General features: G+C 37.8%; 1 protein-coding gene across 2 annotated transcripts in view; it reads right to left on the reverse strand.

Annotated features, from left to right (window-relative positions):
• Window positions 1–22,096, reverse strand: part of SVEP1 (sushi, von Willebrand factor type A, EGF and pentraxin domain containing 1) — a 225,022-nt gene that overhangs the window by 105,141 nt on the left and 97,785 nt on the right. For both annotated transcript variants that reach the window (XM_031654388.1, XM_031654387.1), the window contains exons 12-18: window positions 21,332–21,526; window positions 19,606–19,727; window positions 16,136–16,247; window positions 12,096–12,260; window positions 11,293–11,526; window positions 9,072–9,233; window positions 6,307–6,468 (exon numbers count right to left, since the gene is read on the reverse strand). In XM_031654388.1, coding sequence (XP_031510248.1) covers window positions 6,307–6,468; window positions 9,072–9,233; window positions 11,293–11,526; window positions 12,096–12,260; window positions 16,136–16,247; window positions 19,606–19,727; window positions 21,332–21,526 — 1,152 coding nt within the window. The remainder of the gene's footprint in view (window positions 1–6,306; window positions 6,469–9,071; window positions 9,234–11,292; window positions 11,527–12,095; window positions 12,261–16,135; window positions 16,248–19,605; window positions 19,728–21,331; window positions 21,527–22,096) is intronic.

A 22,096-nucleotide genomic window follows, 5' to 3' on the forward strand; every position in this document is an offset into this window, starting at 1 on the left:
ATATGGGATTATGTGAAAAGACCAAATCTATGTCTGATTGGTGTGCCTGAAAGGGACAGGGAGAATGGAACCAAGTTGGAAAACACTCTGCAGGATATTATCCAGGAGAACTTCCCCAACCTAGCAAGGCAGGCCAACATTCAAATTCAGGAAATACAGAGAATGCCACAAAGATACTCCTCGAGAAGAGCAACTCCGAGACACATAATTGTCAGATTCGCCAAAGTTGAAATGAAGGAAAAAATGTTAAGGGCAGCCAGAGACAAAGGTCGGGTTACCCACAAAGGGAAGCCTATCAGACTAACAGCAGATCTCTCGGCAGAAACTCTCCAAGCCAGAAGAGAGTGGGGGCCAATATTCAACATTCTTAAAGAAAAGAATTTTCAACCCAGAATTTCATATCCAGCCAAACTAAGTTTCATAAGTGAAGGAGAAATAAAATCCTTTACAGAAAAGCAAATGCTTAGAGATTTTGTCACCACCAGGCCTGCCCTATAAGAGATCCTGAAGGAAGCACTAAACATGGAAAGGAACAACCAGTACCAGCCATTGCAAACACATGCCAAAATGTAAAGACCATCGATGCTAGGAAGAAACTGCATCAACTAACGAGCAAAATAACCAGCTAATATCATGATGACAGGATCAAGTTCACACATAACAATATTAACCTTAAATGTAAATGGACTAAAGGGTCCACTTAAAAGACACAGACTGGCAAACTGGATAAAGAGTCAAGACCCTTCAGTTTGCTGTATTCAGGAGACCCATCTCACATGCAGAGACACACATAGGCTCAAAAGAAAGGGATGGAGGAAGATCTACCAAGCAAATGGAAAACAAAAAAAGGCAGGGGTTACAATCCTAGTCTCCGATAAAACAGACTTTAAACCATCAAAGATCAAAAGAGACAAAGAAGGCCATTACAGAATGGTACAGGGATCAATTCAACAGGAAGAGCTAACTATCCTAAATATATATGTACCCAATACAGGAGCACCCAGATTCATAAAGCAAGTCCTTAGAGACTTACAAAGAGACTTAGACTCCCACACAATAATAAGAGACTTTAACACCCCACTGTCAACATTAGACAGATGAATAAGACAGAAAGTTAACAAGGATATCCAGGAATTGAACTCATCTCTGCACCAAGCAGACCTAATAGACATCTACAGAAATCTCCACCCCAAAACAACAGAATATACATTCTCAGCACCACATCGCAGTTATTCCAAAATTGACCACATAGTTGGAAGTAAAGCACTCCTCAGCAAATGTAAAAGAACAGAAATTATAACAAACTGTCTCTCAGACCACAGTGCAATCAAACTAGAACTCAGGACTAAGAAACTCAATCAAAACTGATCAACTACATGGAAATTGAACAACCTGCTCCTGAATGACTACTGGGTGCATAATGAAATGAAGGCAGAAATAAAGACGTTCTTTGAAACCAATGAGAACAAAAATACAACATACCAGAATCTCTGGGACACATTTAAAGCAGTGTGTAGAGGGAAATTTATAGCACTAAATGCCCACAAGAGAAAGCAGGAAAGATCTAAAATTGACACCTTAACATCACAATTAAAAGAACTGGAGAAGCAAGAGCAAACACATTCAAAAGCTAGCAGAAGGCAAGAAATAACTAAGATCAGAGCAGAACTGAAGGAGATACAGACACAAAAAACCCTTAAAAAAAATCAATGAATCCAGGAGCTGGTTTTTTGAAAAGATCAACATAATTGATAGACCGCTAGCAAGACTAATAAAGAAGAAAAGAGAGAAGAATCAAATAGTCACAACAAAAAATGATAAAGGGGATATCACCACTGACCCCACAGAAATACAAACTACCATCAGAGAATACTATAAACACCTCTACGCAAATGAACTAGAAAACCTAGAAGAAATGGATAATTTCCTGGACACTTACACTCTCCCAAGACTAAACCAGGAAGAAGCTGAATCCCTGAATAGACCAATAGCAGGCTGTGAAATAGGCAATGATTAATAGCCTACCAACCAAAAAAAGTCCAGGACCAGATGGATTCACAGCCAAATTCTACCAGAGGTACAAGGAGGAGCTGGTACCATTCTTTCAGAAACTATTCCAATCAATAGAAAAAGAGGGAATCCTCCCTAACTCATTTTATGAGGCCAACATCATCCTGATACCAAAGCCGGGCAGAGATACAACAAAAAAAGAGAATTTTAGACCAATATACCTGATGAACATCAATGCAAAAGTCGTCAGTAAAATACTGGCAAACCAAATCCAGCAGCACATCAAAAAGCTTATCCACCATGATCAAGTGGGCTTCATCCCTGGGATGCAAGGCTGGTTCAACATACGCAAATCAATAAATGTAATCCAGCATATAAACATAACCAAAGACAAAAACCACATGATTATCTCAATAGATGCAGAAAAGGCCTTTGACAAAATTCAACAGTCCTTCCTGCTAAAAACTCTCAATAAACTAGGTATTGATGGAATGTATCTCAAAATCATAAGAGCTATTTATGACAAACCCACAGCCAATATCATACTGAATGGGCAAAAACTGGAAGCATTCTCTTTGAAAACTGGCACAAGACAAGGATGCCCTCTCTTACCACTCCTATTCAATATAATGTTGGAAGTTCTGGCTAGGGCAACCAGGCAAGAGAAAGAAATAAAGGGTATTCAGTTAGGAAAAGCAGAAGTCAAATTGTCCCTCTTTGCAGATGACATGATTGTATATGTAGAAAACCCCATCATCTCAGCCCAAAATCTCCTTAAGCTGATTAGCAACTTCAACAAAGTCTCAGGATACAAAATCAATGTGCAAAAATCACAAGCATTCTTATACACCAGTAACAGACAAACAGAGAGCCAAATCATGAATGAACTCCCATTCACAATAGCTTCAAAGAGAATAAAATACCTTGGAATCCAACTTACAAGGGATGTAAAGGACCTCTTCAAGGAGAATTACAAACCACTGCTCAGTGAAATAAACGAGGACACAAACAAATGGAAGAACATACCATGCTCATGGATAGGAAGAATCAATATTGTGAAAATGGCCATACTGCCCAAGGTAATTTATAGATTCAATGCCATCCCTATTAAGCTACCAATGACTTTCTTCACAGAATTGGAAAAAAACTGCTTTAAAGTTCATATGGAACCAAAAAAGAGCCCACATTGCCAAGACAATCCTAAGCCAAAAGAACAAAGCTAGAGGCATCATGCTACCTGACTTTCAACTATCCTACAAGGCTACAGTAATCAAAACAGTATGGTACTGGTACCAAAACAGAGATCTAGACCAATGGAACAGAACAGAGCCCTCAGAAATCATACCACACATCTATAGCCATCTGATCTTTGACAAACCTGACAAAAAGAAGAAATGGGCAAAGGATTCCCTATTTAATAAATGGTGCTGGGAAAACTGGCTAGCCATAAATAGAAAGCTGAAACTGGATCCTTTCCTTACTCCTTATGTGAAAATTAATTTAAGATGGATTAGAGACTTAAATGTTAGACCTAAAACCATAAAAACCCTAGAAGAAAACCTAGGTAATATCATTCAGGGCATAGGCATGGGTAAGGACTTCATGTCTAAAACACCAAAAGCAATGGCAACAAAAGCCAAAATTGACAAATGGGATCTAATTAAACCAAAGAGCTTCTGCACAGCAAAAGAAACTACCATCAGAGTGAACAGGCAACCCACAGAATAGGAGAAAATGTTTGCAATCTACTCATCTGACAAAGGGCTAATATCCAGAACCTACAAGGAACTCAAACAAATTTACAAAAAAAAAAAAAAAAGCAAACAACCCCATCACAAAGTGGGCAAAGGATATGAACAGATACTTCTCAAAAGAAGACATTCATACAGCCAACAGACACATGAAAAAATGCTCATCATCACTGGCCATCAGAGAAATGCAAATCAAAACCACAATGAGATACCATCTTATACCAGTTAGAATGGCAATCATTAAAAAGTCAGGAAACAACAGGTGCTGGAGAGGATGTGGAGAAATAGGAACACTTTTACACTGTTGGTGGGACTGTAAACTAGTTCAACCATTGTGGAAAACAGTATGGCGATTCCTCAAGGATCTAGAACTAGAAATTCCATTTGACCCAGCCATGCCATTACTGCGTATATACCCAAAGGATTGTAAATCATGCTGCTATAAAGACACATGCACACATATGTTTATTGTGGCACTATTCACAATAGCAAAGACTTGGAATCAACCCAAATGTCCATCAGTGACAGACTGGATTAAGAAAATGTGGCACATATATACCATGGAATACTATGCAGCCATAAAAAAGGATGAGTTCATGTCCTTTGCAGGGACATGGATGCAGCTGGAAACCATCATTCTCAGCAAACTATCACAAGAACAGAAAACCAAACACCACATGTTTTCACTCATAGGTGGGAACTGAACAATGAGATCACTTGGACACAGGAAGCGGAACATCACACACCTGGGCCTATTGTGGGGAGGGGGCAGGGGGAAGGGATAGCATTAGGAGATAACCTAATGTAAATTACGAGTTAATGGGTGCAGCACACCAACATGGCGCATGTATACATATGTAACAAACCTGCATGTTGTGCATATGTTCCCTAGAACTTAAAAAAACCAAAAAAGATCCAAAGATGGTATTATCCAACAGACATGGTTTATGAGTTTCAGTTAGGCCCTAAATTTTCTTCTCAACTCTTCAGTGAAACTATTAGGTTGATGTTACTTGCCCAATGCCTCAAGTCTCACAGACTTGTATCTACCTTGATTCCACTAGACTGAGATAATTTAAACAGATGAAGTATATACGAACATATCATTCAGAATGTGTTTTGCCTGTTTCCTTTTGTCCCAATGCACTTAACTTATAAGGACTACAACTTCCAAGATGCAATGCTGGAAACGCCCCTTCCTGCCCTTGCACATTAACTTTTCCTAGCTCTTGTTTACTGGTAATCTCTAACTGGATGAATTCAAGCATGGCTAGTGTGCAGTGCGAGTAGGAAGTGTGCCTATGTGTCTCTGTGTTGTCTGAGAGAAGTAGGGAACCAGTAGGTTGGCTTCTTAAAAACACCATTCATTCAATATGGGTACAGCTTCTTCATTTCTCAGTTGCCATAGACTTTAGGTTTTTAAATAAAACTGTAGAGGTAGGATACACAATTTTTAAAAAAAAATCTTTCATCAAGGAATGTTTGTTCGGTTCCCAGTGAGTAGCAGAGGTAGGCCAACAACCTTTTATTTTTAGTCCAGTTCTATTGACTTTGCAAATTACAGTAGTTGCAATTTTTTGGAATTTCTGGAAGTAGGCTGACCTTGACTGTCAGTCCTAGTTTCATTGTCATTCTAAGTTTTCATCTTTTGTTTTTGTTTACATGTTCATGAGTATTTTGCTGGAAAACATCCCTCAGTACGGATGTTAGTCAGAAATACTTAAAAATTGGAACTCTCATCTTTTTATTTCTATTTAAACCAGTGGTTCTCAATCTGTGGTCCTTGAACCAGTAGAATCAGCATTACTTGAAAACTAGTTGTTAATAGAAATGCAAATTCTCAGACCCCTCCCCAGACCTACCTAATCAAAGACCCTGGAGGTAGGGCCTCGCAATCTGTCTTAAAAAGCTCTCCAGGCTGACATTTGAGAACCAAAATTAGTGGCTCTCAGATTTTCCTAATCACCTCAAATAATCACCTGGGGAAACTTAAGAAAACCAATTCCCAGCCTCTACTCAGATAAGTTAAATCAGAATCTCTGGAAGAGAAGATCAGGTTTCAGTACTTTAAAAATACTCACGTAAATGTGAAGATGATTCTAATGTGCTGCTCGAGTGAATAACCAGTCATGAAAACCTTCAACTCATAGGGAGTGAAATGTAATAACCCACAGAATACAATACGTTTAGAGTTTCAAGAAATACTAGACAGAACTTCACTTTATAAAGGAGGGAATGAAGTTCCTAGCTTAGATATGTTTCTACCATATCACGAAGCCACATGCTTATTACTGTTTGAGGCCTGAGACAAAGTCTTGTACTTCTTCTTTAGTGTTCCTAACCCAGCCCAGTGTTTACACAGCAGGTATTTATACCTAAGTGTTAACTGGCTAAGAAACTAAACAAAAAAAACCTTTTTATGAAGAGACAGTTATTTCCATTCTGTGCATAGAGTAGATGTATGGTTTTGCTGAAAATATGCCACTCCTTCATGCATAGAACCTAGTAGGTTTAAAGAAATATCAGTGCCTAAGGCTTTGATAACCTCCACATGAAGAAATGTTCACGGCTCCTCTTTTCACGGTTGAGGTGTTTTCTGGACATGAGAGGCAGCTCCGGGAACCAAATTTTGGCTGGTAAGTGCCCAGTGGACACGATTCACAAGTCTCAAGTCCGCTGTATGAGTAGGTCCCTTGTTTACACTGAGCTGAAAAGAAAAAGATAATATTATTATCAACAATGATATTAAGCCGCACAAAATTAGCACTGTGTGGGATAGGGTTTTCTGCAACTTAGGACAGAATGAGGAACCCAGAGGGCTCTTTCTCCTGTTAGCTAAGCATATGCATATTGTGGCACCACCATGCTTCTCTATACTAAGTTTTAGACTATTTCCATTTACTTGCATTATGACCTTTTACAGCGTTTGATGCATAGAACATGCTCAATAAATAGCTGTCAAATGAAGTTAGAAATACATAGCACAAAAGGACACTATGATAGGAACAAGTTGTACACTGGGAATTTGTTCATGTAGAAGTTCTCAATATGTACACTGTTATCCTGAGTGGCGGAAACAAAACCCCAAACCCAGCTAGCGCCTTATAAACTACTCTGACATCTCTGCTTTAAAAAAGAACTGGCTGCTCTAAATAAGAACTAGCTCTGCTACCTCCTCTTACCTAGAGACGCCATTTCATCCAAGGGCTGGTGAGGAGTAGAGCATAAAAGTAGACATACCTTCAGGCCCAGAGAGGTGAAGCAACTTTCTAAATTCATAAGGATGATTTGTAGAAGAAGAGGACTTTGGCCAGATGCCCTGACTCCCAGAGTACTGACCTTTCTTTCTGCTTTTGAACGCCAAACAACTCTCCTTTTCACCATTGCTAACATGTTTAGTGCATTTCCAATTATGCAGCACTGCTCTAGAGTTTATATCAGTCATTAAGCACCCACACCTGCATTCAGAACTATGGCAAAGAAGCACGCTTCTGAAATTCCTTATTTTAGGCATGTCTTGCTGCAACCTTAATTATGAGAGAAAATGTTTCCATCAGGAATTCTGATTAAAAATAAGTTAAAATATTTTGAAAATATTGAATATTTTAGTAGCAAGAATATGTGCGTATGTGCTTGTAGTTATTCATTTCCAAGTAAACGGAGAAATGATCTCATCACATCAGACACTATTCTAACAAAAAGCAATTCAATAATTGCAAAGTGTCATGAAACTTCTTCCCATTAACTAATGTGAGATTCAAGAAAAGAATCCAGGTGATAGATACAGTTTGGATGTGGGTCTCTGCCCAAATCTCATGTTGAAATATAATCCCCAGTGTTGGAGGTAGGGCCTGGTGGGAGGTGACTGGATCATGCGGGTGGATTTCTCAGGGCTGGCTTAGCGTCACACCCTTGGTGCTGTTCCAGTGCTAGTGAGTGAGTTCTTGTGATACCTTATTGTATAAAAGTATGTGGCACCTCCCCTGTCTCTCTTTTTTACTTTTTTTTTTTTTTTTTTTTTTGAGACAGGGTCTTGCTCTGTCCCTCAGGCTGGAGTACAGTGGTGTGATCATAGCTCACTGCAGCCTCCACCTCCCGGGCTCAAGCAACCCTCCCACCTCAGCCTTCCGAGTAACCGGGACTACAGGTGCACACCACCATGCCTGCTAATTTTTGTATTTTTTGTAGAGACAGGATTTTGCCATGTTGCCCAGGCTGGTCTTGAACTCCTTGGCTCAAACAAACTGCCTGCCTCAGCCTCCCAAAGTTCTGGGATTACAGGTGTGAGCCACCACACATTCCCCTCACCCTGACTCCCTGCCTTGCTCCTACTTTCTCCATGTGACATGCCTGCTCCTTGTTTGCCTTCTGCCATGATTGGAAGCTTCCTGAGGCCACCCCAGAAGCAAATGCTGTTATGCTTCCTGTATAGCCTGCAAAACTATGAGCCAATTAAAACTCTTTTCTTTATAAATTACTCAGTCTCAAGTATTCCTTTATAGCAATGTCAGAATGGCCTAATACACCAGGCTAACTGATGAATGCGGATTGGAGTTTAACTTAGAGCAATGGAATATTTCCAAAAGAAAAGCTAAATGGACTTCGTTAAAGTGGGGGAAACACTCAGGTAATATTTTATGTTTAAAAGAAAGAAAAAATAAATAACATTGCTTTCTGTACACTATTATTTCATTTTATTTGCCATTTAGATTTCAGGACTGTGATGGGGCTTAGGACATCCTACCTGCAAATATTGTACCTTGCCTTGGCATACTGAATATTTCAAGCTAAAGGAAATTTGAGAAAACCATAGAAGCAGGAAAGCGTCTCTGAACTTCTGCCTTTCTCTCCTTTAGGAGATTGTAAAACCTAGAAATAATTCTCTCACCTTCCCCTTTGAAGCAGACTATAAAACCCTCATGTGAGGAATGCCCACCCTATAACAGGTGGGCAAGAGGAAAAAAATATTCCTATCCCTGAAGACACAGGGACACACTGAAGAATCTGAACAATCAAGACTTGCTAAGCTCCACTTATTCCCAATAGATCATTCTTCTCCATAAGTATCCTCTTCTTCATCGAATTTAAGTGTAAAAATACACAGGTTTTTCTGGTTCATTTCTGAAGGCTCCCATTTCACCTAAAACTTACATTGAATAAATGTATATGCTTTTCTCTTGCAAATCTATATTTTGCCATAGGGGCCTCAGACAAGAGCCTAGTATTGGGTGAAGAAAATAAATCTTTCTTTCCCCCAAAAGGGAAACAAAAATTGTGCTTCTTTAGTTGAAATGTCCAGTAAGCCTCTACCTTTACAATCAGAGATGTTTCTTGAATGGATATATTCTGTGTACATCCCAGAGGGGCAAGGCTTGCACTCAAGTTGCCCTTCTTCGTCTTGATAGGATCCGATCCGGCAGCTTTCACAGGTGAAATGTTCCAGAGAATAATAGGTTCCCAAAGGGCAATTGACTGCAGAACAAGCAAACAGGAAACAGTGAATAAACTACAACGGTGGAACACACTGGGCTCTTTTTTCCTAAGACATGTAAGTAATAAAGCATGCTTGCAGGTGCTATTGTTTATAGGTTAAATTTTATGGCCAAAGGTTTATTCACAAGGTAAACCTTTCAGAAATATGTTCCCAGAAACCAACAGGAAGACATTCTTTTATTTTTTAAAGAAAAAGCAAATTCTTACTGACCAAGCTTAAGGCTTATATAACAGGGGTTTAAAAGTGTGGGTTAAAGCTATGATAAGCCAGATTATCATGAGAAGACAGTTAACAAAGAAAAAACCGAGGGACAAAAAGGAAAAAACAGTTTGGTTCCCTTGAGGATTTCAGACACTACAAACATTTTCTTAGTTGTTTTTCGGAATGCTTCCCCATTGAAACTGACTGCTTGTCAGTTAGCACCCTCATTTTTTTGAGATTTGATAGGTTTGGAGTGGCTCAGAAATTCTGAGACAAAAATAGAACATTAAACATTAAACTGAAAAGGCTGCTACCAAAATTAATATCCTTAATGGGGAAGACACTTGAAATTAGCACCTAGGTGATTCTGAGATCGAATGTGTACTAATTACCCATGTACTCGTTAAACATGCAGATTTCAAGACCCCACCTCCAAATGCATTAGTCCTGGGATGGGGCCTGAGTCAAGATGCATTTTAGGTGATGCGAAATCACACTGAGAAATGAGAAACACCGGTCAATGGGATTCCTGATTTTTACTCACAGGTGGGGAGGAAACACGTGCAGGCTTAGAACAACAATTTTAATGTGCTTTTGATGGGCTGAATTTGTCACACTATAAAAAACCCAGCTGAGCTCTTGGACTAGCAATAAGAACTGTGGAAGAAGGACACAAGAACCCATGTTTACAGAGAGATGAACATAAGACTCATGCCATTCGGTTCAGCTGAGTGTACACAGTTCCATTACAGGAGATTTCCTTACCTATAAATGATTATTTCTTTGGGGGAACAGGCTGGAATTGATCCAGATCATGGCAGTCTAGAATAGGGGTTAAAAGTTAAGGGGTTGGGAGTGGAGAGGGAGAATAGGGAGTGACTGTTTAATGGGCATAGAGTCTCCTCTGAGGGTGATGAAAATGTTTTGGGATTAGAGGTGATGGTTGCACACGATTGTGAATGTACTTCATGCCATTGAATTATACACTTTAAAATGGTTAATTTTATGTTATGTGAACTTCACCTCAATTAAAAAAAGACTGGTGTTGGCTGCCTTGATGGAATTTTTTGCCACACTACTTACTGTCTTTTATTTTATTTTATTTTTATTTTTGAGACAGTATCACACTCTGTTGCCCAGGCTGGCGTGCAGTGGTGCAATCATAGCTCACTGCAGCCTTGACTTCCGGAGCTCAAGTAATGCTCCCACCTCAGCCTCCTGAGTAGCTGGGACTACAGGCACGCGCCATCATGCTTGGCTAATTTTTAGGGTATTTTTTTTTGTAGAGATAGGGTTTTGCCAGTTGCCCAGGCTGGTCTCGAATTCCTGGGCTCAAGTGATCCTCCCGCCTTGGCCAAAGTGCTGGGATTACAGGCATGAGCTACTGCGCCTGGCCTCCACTTACTGTCTTAATGGGTAAGTCTTATGGGCAAATTCTTAGCCTCTCTGGCTTCAATTTTCTCATCTGTAAAATGTGCTTAATAAAAATGGTACCTCACAGAGGTGCTAACCAGGATTAAACATGACAAGTGCTCAGCTGGAATATGGAAGTGGTCACAAAGTATTCGTTATTATTATTGGAGCTGTTACTGAAAGCTGTGAAGTCTAAAAATCTTTAAATAAAAATCAGATTTGAGTCCCTACCTGAACTAGATTTCTTTTCCTTACCAACAGTAGTTCCTTAGACTCTTGAGACAAAATAGTAATAATAACAACCACACAACAAGAGCAAAATATGTTTCATTTCAATATCCCTTTATAGTTGTAAAATGGCTACACCCATCTTATTTGACCCAGTATGCACCAAATATTTTTGATCACAGGGAACAGTCTTACCACACATACGCCCTCTCAGCACTGAGCCTGGTCTGCAGAAGGGGGAAGCCTTTTTTGTTTCTAATGAATTGCTGTCAGCTATAAGTATTTCTGATGCAAGCTGAAAGGAATACATGGGGTCTTTACTGAGAGTCCTTTTCAGTTTATTTGTGATAGTTTCCAATGTCTGAAGGAGTCGTTGCTGATTTTCCCATTCAAGGGTATCATTTCTTTCATCGGGTAATGGCACACTAGCTGAGATAAAAACAAAACAAAATAAAACATAACACAAACACATGGTGTTTCAGAAAGTCATTTGTAGTTAATTTTTTTACCAAATAGAAATGGCATATTTAAAATCTTTTAGTACTAATAACTGGTCTGTAGAAAAATAATAAAAATCTTTCAGGAAAAATTAATTCAAAGTAAATTTAACCACTATTCATTGAACAACTAAGTAAATACATGGATAAGACTAAGAACCATACAATTTGTTTCAATCCTTCTCTCATTGCTAAATCTATATCACCTTTTTTGGGAGTTCTTTATTATAACATAATAAATTCTTATAAATTCTTGCATTTTAAAAGTATGCCTTAATCATGCCAACATGAAAATGAAGTAGGGTGCTTGTCGCCGTGAGACCTACAAAAGACACCTATGATATTGACAGCAAAAGATGGCAAGACTTAGTTAACTGTGCTTTCCCTAATTCTCATTTCCAGAGTCATTTCCTAATAATGATAACAAATGGAAGATTTGAGAAGCAAGTTTCCAACCAATAATTTTCCATAATATTACTTTTTCAGACAGTTTATCCTTACCTGTGATGTTAAAAATTAACTTAATTTTATAGTCAGATAATGGGGCACTTCTTTTAATCCGTGAAGACCTGGCATTGCCAATGCTTGTTGGTGTTTCTTGCATAGTGTCCAAGAAGTCATCGTAAGAGTAATCCAGCCTATTAGCTGCACCCCAGCCACCTGGTCCTGGAGAGTTGGGGCAGAGACACAAATGATCACACAGTTGCTTTTTCATCAGCATTTAGGTTCTAATGTTAAGCCACAAGTGAAATTACACTTGACTATTTCCTCAAATGCTCATAATATACTCCATACAGGGTTTGGTCTACAATGTTACATACATTGTAATTTCTGGTCACTTCATATTTAATATAGATTACCAATGAAATACACTAAAAGAAGAAAGAAAAATCTCTATGGAGCTACCAGGGCATTTATACCACTCTATCTTTGAGTTAATAGTTAATTATTTTAGCTTTAGAGGTAAATTTTAGAGGTAAATAAGAGCTGGGTGCAAAATTCTAATCAATTTCTACTTCTTTGCAAGGCTTTTCCCAAATCCTTTTTTTCTGTTTCTAAAATTGACCTTATAAACTATTAATATACATAAACAGATCTCCTCTTGTGAAGATAACTCAAGATGCTTTCATCATATTTTAAAGGTAAGGGTAGTTTACAAAGGCAGCACATAAGTTAAATGACTCTATGATACAACCACACTGGAGGCAACAAGGGTACGTGGAATTCTCTAGATACCCTTGATATCACTGTGATTAACTGCATGGGTTCAGATTGTGGCTTCTTGATGTATGCTGCTGTATAATCTTAGTCAAGTTACTTTCATCTTTCTGAGCCTCAGTTTCTTCATTTATAAATTGAGATGATTCTTACCTGATAGATTTGTCTTTGGATTAAATGAGACAAAATATATAAGCTGTCAAACTCAGTATTTGACTTATTATAAAACCACATTAATATTATTCTGGCCATACTATTGTTATGTACTTTAGACAATAATTTATATTTATATAGGCCTCTCCACTTAAGTAAATTGTTTTCTGAACTTTTTGACTTTATTTATGCTTTTGGCTGTTAAAATTAACTGGGATTAATATTATCTTTTTACTTAAGCCTTTTCTCCACAAGCATTAGGTAGGTGTTAAGAAAAAAATGAGCAAAGAGAAAAGTATTAAAAATGACTATAATTCTAGAAACCACATAGAAATAATCACCACGAACATTTTAGGCAAGCTTTTTTCCCACTATGAATGTATAAATATACACACGGATATACATTTATGCATACGTACATACATACATATACACACACACAAACCTGGAATAAAAACAACCCACTTTTAACAAAACAAGATTATACTATGTATGTATTATTTAGTAATCTTTTTCAAATTTTATGGCATTTCTATGTGAAATGGCGGCATAATACTCTCTTGTATGGTACAACACAAACCTGCAGTTTCTATTTTTAGACTTTTAGGTTATTTCAAATTTTTAGGACATCCTTACACATACAATATTTAATCAAATCTAAGATACCATTGGTTAGAAGATACATCCCAATTTCAGGTCTAAAGGAAAAATATGCATCTCAAAATTTATGAAATGTGGTACATATTTGCACAATGGCATGATTTTTACCTTGAGAAATATTCTTAGAAATGAAATTTCTGGGTCTAAGTGCATGGGCATTTAAAATCCTTTAGATACATACTGTCAAATGCCCTCTTAATTTCTCCTTTCTACACAACGTATGAATATGATTTTTTCCCCATAATTCTTGTTTGTTAATCTGACAGATCAAAAATTGCATTTCACTTTATTTATTTTATTTATTTTATTTTAAGATGGAGTTTTGCTCTTTTTGCCCAGGCTAGAGTACAATGGCATGATCTTGGCTCACTGCAACTTCCACCTCCCAGGTTCAAGTGATTCTCCTGCCTCAGCCTCTCGAGTAGCTGGGATTACAAGCACGTGCCACCACGCTCAGCTAATTTTGTGTATTTAGTAGAGATGGGTTTCACCAGGTTGACCAAGTTGGTCTCTAACTCCTGACCTCAGGTGATTTGCCCACCTCAGCCTCCCAACGTGCTGGGATTACAGGCGTGAGCCACCTTGCCTGGCCTAGTTTTAATTTTGATTACATGATTATTATGAAGTCAAGTTAATTTTATTATATTTATTGGTTGTTTATTTTTCATACATTATGACCTGCCAAGGCATGGTTATAAATGTTATACCGATCTTGTGACTACTGGGAATACATTTAGGGAGGAATGCTTGTTTTTTAGTATCACAGGATCATGTGTGCCACCTGCCCATGCCTTTCTCTCAAGAACTGCCATTTGGACCCTTATTAGATGACAAATATTGCTCATCTCATAGACTTGTGATGACAACTGACTCTAGGTGTAATCTTGTGCCCCCACAACCTACCCCAACAATCTGGGAGGGGAAACCTGGATGGTGTTTAATAGAAGAGGGTTGATTATTCTAGATATGTTACTGACAATGCCACCTTACTTTTTCCTATCTAAAACCTTAATTTCCAAAATGTTCACTAAAGTGTTGTACATAATAGTAAACAACTGAAAATAACCCAAAATCTACCAATGGGAACTATTTCTATAAATTATGGTAAACTGATCAATGGGATAATATGTGGCTATTCAAACTGTATTGAAGTAGGATATTTAGTGAATAAAAATGTCCTCAATACAATGTTAATTAAGAATTTGTGTTCAAAATAGTGTCAGTGTATATACAATAAACAGTTATATATATGTAGTAATATGTATATATCATAGTATGGTATGTATACAGTATATATAGTATGGTGTATATATATGTAGATCTACATATATAGTTATAAATATATACATGTATTAACAGGCTTTTTCTGGGGTTGTGGATTATCTTCATTTCATTTTTTGTTTTTAAGCATTTTAAAAATTGTCTAATAAACATATATGTACAAATGATATTTAAAAGTATTTAAAAATCGAAAGCAACAGTCAACATCACTCTTAATGCTAAATCACCAAAAATATTACAAACATGATTAGTATTTGAAATGGAAAAGATGTCTGCTGTAATGCAAATTAATACTTACCATCTCATAACCTTCTAAGCACATGACTTGTACTTGTTCATTCAATGCTTAAAATGGTCACATGAGGTGAGTACTCTTATATAGGTGAGGAAACTGAGGCACAGAGTGTGTTGATAGCTTGCTCAAGATCACACAGCTAGTAGGTAGTGAGGCCAGGATTTTGACTTAAGTAGTTGGTTGTAGAGTCCGCGTATTTAACCACTACACTACTTTGATAACACTATTATTATTATTATCTTTTTTTTTTTTTTTTGATACCTAGTCTCACTTTGTTGCCCAGGCTGGAGTGCAGTGGCATAATCACAGCTCACTGCAGCCTCGAACTCCTGGGCTCAAGGGATCCTCCCACCTCATCCCCATAAATAGCTGAGACTACAGGTGTGTGCCACCATGCCTGGCAAAAAATAATCTTAATAAAAATGTTCAGAGTAAACATAGTAACATATGTTTCTCACAGTAAACATAGAGAAAACATCACAATTCCACTTAAAGATATATTAGACTTGAATAAATGAAATCTTAACATATTTTTGGTGAGGAATCTGAATATTTTACATGTGTAACTATTTTATGTTAATGACTTCATTGTAACTTACATTGAATGCCATATCAAAGTTGCTGTTAGGACTTTATTACTATTCTCTTTTAGGATACACCAACATTTGAATTTTACCAGCATACGTGACTTGGTTTTCTTAGTTTTTGTCATTTTTAAGAATCCTGGTAAATAATTTTAAATAATTTATTTGTTACTAAAATTTGATATATCCTTAGTGATCATTCAGCACATTATCAAATTATTTAGCCAACTTAAAATACTTGATGAATACATTAACAAAAGTTAACGTTTCTAGTTTGCCTCACTTTTCTGGAATTATTCTTATTTTGCAGATTAGTCTTGCCAACTACCGATGCCACAGAATTTAATTACCAATTGCAAAGCCATTTTCATAGTCATAATTATATTCTAGGCAATATTTTTTGGTCAGGTTCTCCTCCAGTCTGCAATCAATGTCCTCTGCATCACTACAAAATGATGGGACCTGCAAGTAAAAAATGAAGAGGATAAAGTGTAAATCACTTTCCTGCATGCCTTGGATAAAAACTTTGCTCCCCCGGCCTTCACATCTCCATCAGCAGGAGGGAAGGGAGGGCCCCAGAGCTCTGCACATTCCTCAAAGGGATTCTGACCCTCCTCCCCTGCGGCCTCTAACTGTCTGTTGGTCACCAGGATTAGTTTCACACCTTTTATCTCTGTTTATGTCACTCACCATGAGAAACCCAGGGCTCCTGGGATATCTCCTGGCTCTAAATCTTCATCCTATATGGCTCCTTGGAACCCTTTCTCTGACCCCATCTTCCACTCTTCTTCCCCAATCCCCCAAGCCTTCCTCTATGCCCTCTGAAGCTCAGTCAGTAATTAGCAAATCTGTTAGTTTCTACCTCTTCTCTTTATGTTCTCTTCACCTTTGCCCTAAAACCTTTCCAATTTTCTGGAACTTTTTCCAGAAAATATTCTAGAAATACTAGAAATTCCAGAATCCTGGAATTGGTGGCAGGACTGGAAGTGGAGGAAGGTCCTTCTCACTATTTATTGCTGTTTCCAGATCACACTCCCTCACATCTCCTTAAAGGCTCACAGTTCTGAAGCTCATGCCATCAACTCTACCATTCATTGACCCTTCTGGTGACAGTCACCTGCAGCATTTACCCTCTGTGTCACTCCCTCATTCCAAGAACATTTGGTAACTGTCCTGTTATAGTTCTTGGTGATTTCTATAGACACCTAGCAAATCCTTCCATCTCCTTGGATTCTCAGTTCCTTTCCCTCTTCTTTCTTGTATTATAGCTTTACTCTGTCACTCTCTCCCGTAGTCATACCCTCAGACCTTGTCATTGTCAGAAACTGCACCTTCTCCTCTTCTCAGGAATCCAACAGTTCCTTGACTTCATCAGAATGTATAATCCATTGACCCTAGTGCCTCTCCTTTAGCCCCTCATGTCTTCATGTCTTTGTTTACTCATCTAAAATTCCATAGTCCATCACCATGGAACGTCTCCTCCCTTGCAAGCCTCTTCCTCAATTTGTTTGTCTGGACAACACTTACCCTTGGTTAAATTAATCATTCTGCTTTCCCACACCTGTACTACATGGTCAACTAAGGCTTGAGAAAAAATGTAACCTTGCTGGCTGCCAATCTTACCACAATTCTTTAGCATACTTACTCATCCTTTCTTAGAAAATTATTTTACACCACCTTCTCTCTTCTTAAGCCTCCAACAACTCCTCCCCATTTTTACTCTCAGATGATCATCTTTTTACGCTGATCAAAATTGAACTCAGAAAAGAGACTTCGTTCACACACTTCCATCCTCATGAGTACCCAGTACCTAGACCTATGCCCTTTTACACTCTGCCTCCTTGACTCTTCTTTTTATCCCACAATCTACCTCCAATGTATCAGCAAGTCCTACTGAATCTACTTTCAGAAGATATAAAAAAATCCATTAACTTCTCACCACCTCCAGTGCCGCCCAAGCCACCATCATCTCTTGCTTTCCTTTCCTATGTGGTTTTTTTACTCTCTTCTCTTACCTTCTGCTTCTCCTAGAGCCCAAAGTCATCAGTAAGTTGTTCCCTCAGATGGCTTTCCATCTCAATTAGAGTAAAAGGCAAAGATTTACAGTGACTTTCGAGGCTCTCCACAGTCTGATTTCTCTTCCTACTCCCATCTCCTCTTCCACATGTGATTTCTTTGACCATGTATCACTCAGCCCTTCATCCTCTCTACCTTTGCCACTCTGATGTCTTTACGGTGGTTCAAACTCCGAAACACACTCCTGCCTCCGGGCCTTTGCACTTGCTGCTCCCTCTGCCTGGAACGCTTTTCCCCTAGATATGCTCATGGCTCACTGCCTCACTCCTTCAGGCCTCTTCTCAAATAGGAACCTAGCGAGGCTTTACCATCTTCTGTTTTATTTTATTCCATAGCATACGCCATCTGACATGCTACATATTTTCCTTGTAATTTGTTTATTGTTGGTGTATTTATCAACATGTAAATTCTGTGAGCACAGGGAGTTTTGCCTGTTTATTCAGATCTAAATCCCTAGTGTCTACAATAGGATATACTTACTAAATATTTATTAAATGAACAAATAAGCATTTAATAGTACATTCTAATCCCTTATAGCATCTTTAACCTGCTACAATTTAGTGTCTGGTAGACACTGAGTCTAACACACACAAAAATATTTAATATTTTAAAGATTTCTTTACCACTTTGGGGTGGAGTATAATTAGTGTGAGCATATTGTTGCCTTTCAAGTATAGGTCTATAGTAACAGAGGCCTAATGGGTGTAATATTTTCTTGGTTTGCTAGCAACAGTGACAACATTATTTCTCTTTTTGGAATTTGGTTTTATTGAATAGATTTAAATATAACGTTTTTAATAAGTGTTTTTGAATGGACATTCATTAATATGTTAGGTGTATTGTATGCTTGGCATACAGTAAGCAGCACAATAAAATGTTAGCAAATAAATAAAGTGCTACCCAGTCTACAAGGCATACAAATATATATCTAGTATGGTTCCTGCCTTGAAGATGTTCAATACAGTTATATATATTGCTCTGCTTTCTTTTCTTTTTGCTTTTCTTTCTTTCTTCTTTTTTTTGGGGGGGGGGGTGGGGGAGGCAGTCTTGCTCTGTTGCCCAGGCTGGAGTACATGGCGCGATCTGGCTCACTGCAACCTCCACCTCCCAGGTTCAAGTGATTCTCCTGCCTCAGCCTCCTGAGTAGCCGGGATTACAGGCACACATCACCACACCTGGCTAGTTTTTTTTTTGTATTTTTAGTAGAGACGGGGTTTCACCATATTGGCCAGGCTGGTCTCAAACTCCTGACCTCGTGATCCACTCACCTCAGCCTCCCAAAGTGCTGGGATTACAGGCGTGAGCCACTGCACCTGGTCTGTTTTTTAATAATTGTTGTAAGAGTCCTTTCTAAACAAAAATGCATCTTTTAAATCTTTTAAATGTATAATTATCTTTTAAGTGTCCAATTATCTTCTTATCATAAACAAAATACCACCTACTATGTTAGGCATTTTTGTCAGACTTTAAATAATAAAGACATTCTCAAACCATCCAGATCTTAAGCTTCTCTGACTTCCTAAGGATGTTTTAAAAGATTCAAAAACGTTTTAATGCATATTTACTTCTAAGTCATTCTAGAAGTTCAAAATCTATGAATAATTTTAAATATTAGGTACATGTCTGGATCACAAAGAAGAGGGAAATAGGATGAGAAATTGCAGTTGTAAATGACTCAGAAAGGCTATGAAAGCCTTAATAACGTCCTTTATAAAAGGACAATCAATGACTATTATTGATGTACCATTTTTCCCAAGGTAGTCTCAAATGCTTCAGAAAACTTCTTCATCAGATCTGTGTCATCACAACGTGCTGCTTTGTAGAACATCTCAAAGGACTTGAACCCGTGGTTTGCAAAACGTTTTTCTAGAAAATGTTGGACAAAACAGCTTCAGTTGGTTAGTGTTTTTAAAACAAAGATTTGACTTTCTATGAAATAATTGAAACTTAATGTTTTGATTCTAACATAATTTGTGGGATTGTTATAAAAACAAGAGATGGCAGTTAAGGAGAGTTTCTAGGCATTAACTGATCATAATAAACCATGCACCAAGCAGCACTGGACTCGGTTATCCAGTGAAGAGTTTGCTTTTGATATATTATTCTTTATCTTCCACTCATACAAAAAAGTGAGTATTTAAGGGAAGAAGATATATAAAAATTGTTTTCATTCTATTCCTGGGAATTTTTGAAAAATCCTGGCTGGCTCAAAGTTATTATATCTTAGATAGCATACATATTATATTTTCAAAAATTAGGCATTGAAACATTTCTAAATATTACTTTTCTGCAACCATATTCCTTGAAAGTGTAATTGTCATAAAGATAAATTTCTCCCTGGATCAAAAGCTTGCACGGCAGACTTTGCAAAATGCCCCTGAAGAATTCAGGGACAGTGTCCTACTAGCATCCCACCGTCTCAATCTATGAAAGAAGTGAATGGTATTGTTTCTATTTACTACTGCAGTCTGGAGGGAAAATAGCTCTGTTAAGTGGGTTTCATATTTTTTTCCAAGACACTGGTATTTAAATTCCATCTATGGTAGTGAATCAAAGATTCACTTCAGAGAATATTTATTTCCACTAAATGAATGCATTAGATTATTTTTATAATAATGTTTATTTAATATTATAGAATGGTTTAAAATCTAAGTTAAATATGAAGAGACTGTGATTGACGTATTTTATTCCATCACATATGTTAGATTTTATTTTAAAGTCAGCTCTTCTGCAGACTATAAGAATTTTTTCTCTATTGTTTTGTGCAACAGGGTCTCATTCTGTTTTAGGCATTAACTGATCATAATAAAACATGTACCAAGCAGCACTGGACTCAGTTACCCAGTGAAGAGTTTGCTTTTGATATATTATTCTTTATCTTCCATTCATAGCTGAAGTACAGTGACGTGAATCAAAGTTCACTGCAGCCTCCTTGAACTCCAGGGCTCAAGCGATTTTCCCACCTCAGCCTCCTGAATAGCTGGGACCACAGGAGCGCACCACCATGCCCAACCAATTTTTTTTTTTTTTTTTTTTTTTTTTTTTTTTGTAGAGATGGTAGTCTGGTCTTGAACTCTTGGGCTCAAGTGATCCACCCACCTCAGCCTTCCAAAGTGCTGGGATTACAGGTATAAGTCACCATGCCTGGCCACTATGAAACTTGAAATTCATGTTTACAGGTCCAGAATTACACATTGTCAAGTCTCTAGATATTTCTAATAAATAATGAGAAGGCTCAGATGGTTCTGCCTTAAACTGAATCTTGTCCTACAGCAATACAATTTATAACAAGACTCTAGTGGCTAATATTTTAAATCCAGGAAAGAGTAATTCTCTTATTCACAAACATTTCAAATTCATGGCACCATTTTCCACTAATTCCTATTATAAGGCAATTTTCTTCTTTAACATTTAGAAATGTACACACATTCACACACATTAAAGAAGTCTAGAATAAAATTAAAACTTACTGGCACAGTCTGGCCATTCAGTGGTATATGTTGGTTTCCAGACACCATCTTCATAAGCACAATAATACTTGTCAGTAGACCCTTCTGTAAAATCATAGCCCTCCAAGCAAGTTAACGTACAGTTGACTCCAGTACTATCTTGAGCACATATAAAATCCCCATTTATAGGTGTGAATGGAATTTCACAGGGAGAACCTGTGTAAAAAAAATTGTATTATTCATATATAGTGGTACAAGAAGCATAAATTAAATTCCAGGAACTTAAGTGGAATTTTGAAAAGGACTCCTTCTGTCTACCACTATTTCTAGAAAAGCTTTTACCATATGTCTTTAGTGCAAGAGAAGGACAACGCCTGCTTTTTGGTCCTAGATTGACATACATTGAAAAGCTGTACCTATGTGTAATTAGAGGTTGTGCATAGTTTTATAAAAAGGTAAAGTACTTCTGACTTGGAGTTATTATTATTATTATTATTACTATTTTGAGACAGAGTCTTGCTCTGTCGCCCAGGCTGGAGTGCAGTGGTGCTATCTCGACTCACTGCAGCCTCCACCTCCTGGGTTCAAGCAATTCTTATGCCTCGGCCTCCTGAGTAGCTGGGACCACAGTCACACGCCACCATGCCTGGCTAATTTTTTTATTTTTAGTAGAGACAGGGTTTTACTAATGTTGGCCAGGCTGGTCTCAAATTCCTGATCTCAAGTGATCCACCCGCCTCAGCCTCCCAAAGCACTGGGATTACAGGCACGAGTCACCATGCCCTG

Source organism: Papio anubis, chromosome 13, assembly GCF_008728515.1.
Source record: "Papio anubis isolate 15944 chromosome 13, Panubis1.0, whole genome shotgun sequence".
Classification (NCBI taxonomy): domain Eukaryota; kingdom Metazoa; phylum Chordata; class Mammalia; order Primates; family Cercopithecidae; genus Papio; species Papio anubis.